The following is a 6,965-nucleotide window of genomic DNA, read 5'->3' as shown; positions in this document are numbered from 1 at the left end:
ATGGATCAGGAGCTGGACTCACCACGAGATCCCCGAATCACCAGTCAGGGAAGTAGCACACAGGCTTGAGAGGCCTTAGTATCTAGGGGGAGAAGACGGGGGCCCAGAGGTGGGCTTCTAGTTTCATTTCAGTAATGGCACCAAACTGTCAAAAACCAAACAAGTAAGGAAATTTATTTTACTCAGACTATTGCAATATGGAGAATGGCTCAGATCTAAAGGCAATCAGTTCTGCCTTAGACCTTTATAGGGAGGAGTTAGACAAGTTATAGGAGGAGTGGTTTACAGTTAGGATTGCTTTTGTAACCAGGGAAAGTCTCAGTCAGTAAGCTGAATAGAAAATGTTTACCTTTGTGTCTAGCTGGTTTGGGCAGGCTTCTAATCTCAGTTAATCATTCATGAGACAAAGGACTGGAAATTAGAGACCCTGTGTTGGGCCTTGTTGGCAGGTGCAGGCACAAATGGAAACCTCTGTGTTTAACCTTCTCACAGGTAAATAAGGGAGTCATCTGTGAGTCTTAGCCTAGTCACAAGAAAAAGTGGACAATGAGTCTTATCTAAGTCAGATGGGAAAAGGTGGTTTGTTGTGATAAGCTATTTCCAAACACAATAGGGTGGGGAGATTTCGGGGAGGATAAAAAAGGTTGAGGGATTTCTTAAATATTACTCTTCTCCTGGAGCAGAGGGATTAGGTAAAGTTCAAATTTTTAGGTTCAAGGTTAATTTATAAACTGTACACTTTAATTAATAATACTGTATTAAGTTTATCACTTTTAACAAATGCACACTCTAATGCAAGATGTTAATAACAGTGGAAACTATGAGGGGGTGGAGTATATGGGAGCTCCTTGTAACTTCCTGCTCGATTTTCCAGTAAACCCAAAACTGAGCTTAAAAATAAAATCTATTAATTAAAACAAAACAAAATGTAAACGGATCTCTGCAGAAACCTGCAGGGTTTTTAAATCTTTCCTAGAGTCTTATACTTTCTGAGTGCTTCATTTTTCATAAATGCTAGAAAAAAAGCTAAAATTTATTGAACCTTTATATTATAGGTACTGGGTAAGTACCATTCTACTAATCAACAAATAATTATTCAGAGCATCCAATATATCCTATGCAATTTATCTCATTTAATCTTCACACACGTTATGAAATACTACTGTTATTCACATTCTAAAAAACAGGAGACAGTTCTGAGAGAGAAGTCAAACAATAAATACTAGAACCAGCGGCTAATCTAGATTCAAAACCCAAAGTTCTAAACCATAAAAGCGAATCTAACCGAATTAGCCATTTCTAATTCCGTCAGCCGAAACAATGAACAGCCGATAAATCTCGCGATATTATTGAAACTACTACTCCCGAAATGCAAAGCGGCTTCTGTCCATCAACCTATCCCCATAAGTCTGGAGGACCCCGGCAAGCCTCGAGGCGCGAAAGGCAACCTGGGAGCCGTAGTTCTCCTGGACACCTACCAGTTATTGCCAGCGCAGTGGAGGTGGCTCTCTTGGCTCTACCTGCAGGTCCTGCGAGGGCGAGCTGAGGTGGAGAAAGGGCGCAGACCTGGAAAAGGGTGAGTCAGGCACGGTCTACGTGGTAAAGGGAGGCGGCACCGCGGTATAGGGCTGAATTAAGTAAATGGACCTGTGCTGCAGTCTCTCCGGAGACACCACGATCTTAGCGCCGGCGAGAGGAGGGTGAGGAGGAGCCAGAGCCCGGTCCTTGCACCCGTTCTCGCCCTCGGCACCGCGCCGCCATCTCCACCATGCAGTCCCGGGAAGAAGCTCCGCGTTCTCGCCGCCTCGCCAGTCCCCGCGGAGGGAGGCGGCCCAAGAGGATTCACAAGCCATCCGTCTCGGCTTTTTTCACGGGCCCGGAGGAGCTGAAGGACACGGCCCATTCTGCAGCCCTGCTGGCCCAGCTCAAGTCCTTCTACGATGCACGGCTGCTATGTGATGTGACCATCGAGGTGGTGACACCTGGCAGCGGGCCTGGCACAGGCCGCCTCTTCCCCTGCAACCGTAATGTGCTGGCTGCCGCGTGTCCCTACTTCAAGAGCATGTTCACCGGCGGCATGTACGAGAGCCAGCAGGCGAGCGTGACCATGCATGATGTGGATGCCGAGTCCTTCGAGGTCTTGGTTGACTACTGCTACACGGGTCGCGTGTCCCTGAGTGAAGCCAACGTGGAGCGCCTTTACGCGGCCTCCGACATGCTACAGCTGGAATATGTGCGAGAAGCCTGTGCCTCCTTCCTAGCCCGCCGCCTAGACCTGGCCAACTGCACCGCCATCTTTAAGTTTGCCGACGCCTTTGGCCATCACATGCTGCGATCGCAGGCCCAGTCCTTTATAGCTCACAACTTCAAGCAGCTCAGTCAGATGGGTTCAGTTCGGGAGGAGACTCTGGCAGATCTGACCTTGGCCCAGCTGCTGACCGTCCTGCGCCTGGATAGTCTAAACATAGAGCATGAGCAGACTGTGTGTCACGTAGCTGTGCAGTGGTTGGAGGCAGCTCCTAAGGAGCGAGGTCCCAGCGCTGCAGAAGTCTTCAAGTGTGTCCGCTGGACACACTTCGCTGACGAAGATCAGCATTACCTAGAAGGGCTGTTGACCAAGCCCATTGTGAAGAAGTACTGTCCGGACCTTATTGAAGGGGCCATTCAGATACGATACGGTGACATGTTGTACAAGTCTGTGGTGCCTAAGTCAGAGGACAGCAGCAGCTCTGTTGTATCTGCAGCAGAAAATCCACCCCAGAGGCTAGGTGTGTGTGCCAAGGAGATGGTGATCTTCTTTGGACATCCCAGAGATCCCTTTCTATGCTGTGACCCATACACGGGGGATATTTACAAAGTGCCGTCGCCTTTAACCTGCCTTGCTCACACTAGGACTGTCACCACCTTAGCAGTCTGTGTTTCTCCAGACCATGACATCTATCTAGCTGCCCAGCCCAGGAAGGACCTCTGGGTATATAAACCAGCCCAGAATAGTTGGCAGCAACTTGCAGACCGCTTGCTCTGCCGTGAGGGCATGGATGTGGCATACCTCAATGGCTACATTTACATTTTGGGTGGGCGAGACCCTATTACCGGAGTTAAATTGAAGGAAGTGGAATGCTACAGTGTTCAGAGGAACCAGTGGGCACTGGTGGCTCCACTACCCCATTCTTTTATATCCTTTGACCTAATGGTAATTCAGAACTATCTTTATGCTCTCAACAGTAAGCGCATGTTCTGCTATGATCCTAGCCATAATATGTGGCTGAAGTGTGTTTCTCTTAAGCGCAATGACTTTCAGGAAGCCTGTGTCTTCAATGATGAGATCTATTGTATCTGTGACATCCCGGTCATGAAGGTCTACAATCCAGTCAGAGGAGAATGGAGGCAGATAAATAATATTCCCTTGGTGTCAGAGACCAACAACTACCGAATTATCAATCATGGCCAAAAATTGTTGCTGATCACCTCGCGCACCCCACAGTGGAAAAAGAACCGGGTGACCGTGTATGAATATGACACTAGGGGAGACCAGTGGATTAATGTAGGTACCACGTTAGGCCTCTTCCAGTTTGATTCTAACTTTTTTTGCCTTTCAGCTCGTGTTTATCCTTCCTGCCTTGAATCTGGTCAGAGTTTCCTCACTGAGGAAGAGGATGTACCGAGTGAATCTAGTACTGAATGGGATTTAGGTGGGTTTAGTGAGCTGGACTCTGAGTCAGGAAGTTCAAGTTCTTTATCTGATGATGATTTGTGGGTTCAAGTAGCACCTCAGTGAAATGTACAGGACCAGCAGAGTTAGTTGTACATAGGCTGAAACACTAGATGTTTTTACTGCTTTGGAAAATATCTTAAAGAGATAACCTTTCCCTTTGCTGGAAAAAAAGTTGATTAATTTCAGGTTTAGTTTGGAAAGGGTATGGTTTGAAATAGTAATGTAATTTAATGTTACAGAATTTGAACGCTCAAATCAACCTATTTAATAATTTACTGTTCTAAAAGTCTAGTATTGATTTGATTGTTTAATATGTTTATGTTTGATTATACTAATTTAATCTTCTCTTATTAAATCTTGCATTCTGTTGAGTGCCACAAGTATTGTAACTTGAATTTTAATTTTTATCATAGAATACCGATTAGATAGGAATTACTAGATAGGGTTTTGAAAGAATGTATTTTCCTTCAGAACAGTGTAGTAGATTTCCAAAACTTTAAACTAGTGGATTTTTACAAAATGTGTTCTAACTTAAATATAGTTTGCTAAGTTTTAGTTTAGTTTCCTCCCCTTTTGTGAAGGAAAAAAGTACATATATGTTTAATGTGACTGAATGGTGATTTTATTTTTAATAATATACAGAATGGCTGTAAGCTCACTGAAAGTAAAAACAAACAAACAAACAGGAATCTACTGTTTTAAAAGAAATTGCAGTTTTAAATTTGTAATATAAAATGTGTATTTGCAAATCATGGCCAATTTTCCGTCTAAAAAATTCCATTCTAGAAGTGTCACCAATCATCTAAAAACCTTAAAGGAACAAACAGTGACTTGCTTTGTATGTTTATATTTTTTATCTATACTTGATAGATGCTTCATTGAATCAGAGGAATAATCCTTTTTTTTCACTGGACATGATTGTGTAAATTTTTATCCATTGTCTTAAAAAGTTTATGTAATTCTTAAAATATTTTGGCTGTACAGTTTTGATGTTCATCTTAGAAGATTCATCACCAAGATGTGATTATTCTTTACTATTTTGTGAGGTAATATTGATTTTGAAAATATGTATGAGCTAAGAACAGTATTTTATTGAAATCAGAAGTTATTGTGTCTATCAACTATAAAATCAAGTGCCAGCAAAGAACTTTAAAACTATAAATTGCGGCCAGGCCCCGTGGCTTAGAGGTTAAGTGCACGTGCTCTGCTACTGGCGGCCCGGGTTGGGATCCTGGGCGCGCACGACGCACTGCTTCTCCGGCCATGCTGAGGCTGTGTCCCACATACAGCAACTAGAAGGATGTGCAACTGTGACATACAACTATCTACTGGGGCTTTGGGGAAAAAAAAAAAGGAGGAGGATTGGCAATAGATGTTAGCTCAGAGCCGGTCTTCCTCAGCAAAAAGAGGAGGATTGGCATGGATGTTAGCTCAGGGCTGATCTTCCTCACAAAAAAAAAATAAAAATAAAACTATAAATTGTGTATAGAACTGTTTTGTGTAGCACTGAAATATTCTGTCAGTTTTGTAAGTCACTCAATGTTATCAGCTTAGAGGTATTTTTATATTAAAAGTTTATGGTTAAATAACATAGGTGGATGATGGCATTTGGGGCCAGTAGTGAAAGTATATTTCATCTAAAGTATTTCCCTAGGCAGTGGTACACATGGCTACTTTATTATGGTATTTGTATCTGTTCTGTGTTTCTCTGTGAACCACACTCCAGTCCTTGTTTCTGTCATTGTATGTAAGGGAAAGTCCAGAAATAGAGACTAAATCACACAAAACTGACATTGTTAAATATAAGAAAGTATAAGTACCTCTTGAGGGTTTACTAGATAGGGTGGTCATGATACACGTAAATGATAAATGACCAGATGCTTATGGTGTATTTTTCTATACCCACTTCGAATATCTTCCTGAATCTTCATTCAATAACATGCTAATTCCTCTTCTATGTTTATTCTCTAGTGACCGAATGTAACCTTTCTTACACCCCAGCAGGGTACAGAGCAGTGTGCTCTCAGGTGGGGAACTGAATTTTTGAATGAAATACCCTAGGACAAAAAAGGAGAGAGCGAGACCCAAAAGGTAAAAGAAAAAAAGGTCTTCTTAGCCATTTTGGTTGGCCGTTTGAAGATTCTACAAAACATTCCTGTTTAACATTTTTAGTGAAATAAGATGCTTATCCTAGCAGTATGTGTTTCTTCAAACGGGCAGACATGCTTTTCGTGCCCTAAGGCTAAATTTTGTTCCATTTGACATCAGGGTTGTGATAAGCACTGTACTTAACACAAAGCTGTTTCTCAATAGTGTTATTTTGGGGTCAACTTTTTCTTCACCAGTAACTTTTTGTGGATAACATTTTGTTTTGTCAGGTTGAAATAGGACAGTGCTGATTTTAACCAGATTATCCATCCGCAGAATTAAAGAAAGCAACCGATTGGTAAAAGACAAATTCTCCGATTTGTCATTTTCAACCTTTGAGTTAAAGCCTAAGCTAAATAGTAGTGATATCTTGATTTAAAGAGGTTTTCTTGGGAAGAATTTTGGTTTTGTGATATATTTGTGAATTAGCAAATAGATGTTAACCATTATTTTATAGATAAGTGATTTGTAAGTGATTAGTTACAAATAAAACGGGTACTGGAACCCAGAGTTTCTGACTTTTTGAGTGTTTCTGCTAAATGTATAAAACTCTAGCTGGTACAGTAAATGACACTGCTAGCAGTGTTGAAATCCCTACATCTTTTAGCTTAATAATGTTGTTTTCAGGACTACTATTTGTAAGATTTAGAATGACCTTAATTATCTTTTGTATCTGTTCCTGTAGTCTGAAAAGCTGAAAGAACCCAAATTTTTGTAAGTTCTTTTAAGTTCAAATGATAAGTGACATTAGAGTTTCCAAAAGGATAAAGTCGAAAATAATTTAGCAATTGGCTTGTCTAAATATGGATTAAAGATTGAAAGTAAGTTATAATGGCTCTTTTCATTGTTATTAGTTGAGCTGGGATTTAAAAATTTTTGTATCTGATCTTGTTGAGAATCTGGGGAAAGCTTTTGATCCATTCCCAAGAAAAAGGCAAATATTCATAATTTTATAATTTCACGGATGTTGTGACGCTTCTGAAGCTCATCAGACCCAAGGAAAGAGCACTTGTGACAATCTCTCCTTCCCATACCTGCTTACAAACTTCAACACCCTTTTCGTCATTCTAACTAACTTTAAAGGAATTCATTATAGCAAATA

General features: G+C 41.4%; 1 protein-coding gene across 1 annotated transcript; it reads left to right on the top strand.

Annotated features, from left to right (window-relative positions):
• The first annotated feature begins 1,486 nt into the window (after positions 1–1,486).
• Positions 1,487–6,695, top strand: KBTBD6 (kelch repeat and BTB domain containing 6). The gene has a single exon (XM_004433614.3). The coding sequence runs from the start codon at positions 1,769–1,771 to the stop codon at positions 3,776–3,778; it is 2,010 nt and encodes a 669-aa protein (XP_004433671.1). The 5' UTR covers positions 1,487–1,768; the 3' UTR covers positions 3,779–6,695.
• The last annotated feature ends 270 nt before the right edge of the window (positions 6,696–6,965 follow it).

This window comes from Ceratotherium simum, chromosome 10 (genome assembly GCF_057802395.1).
Source record: "Ceratotherium simum simum isolate JZ-2026a chromosome 10, ASM5780239v1, whole genome shotgun sequence".
NCBI lineage: Eukaryota > Metazoa > Chordata > Mammalia > Perissodactyla > Rhinocerotidae > Ceratotherium > Ceratotherium simum.
The sequence above is the reverse complement of the archived record's forward strand: the minus strand, read 5'-3'. Positions and strand labels throughout refer to the sequence as shown.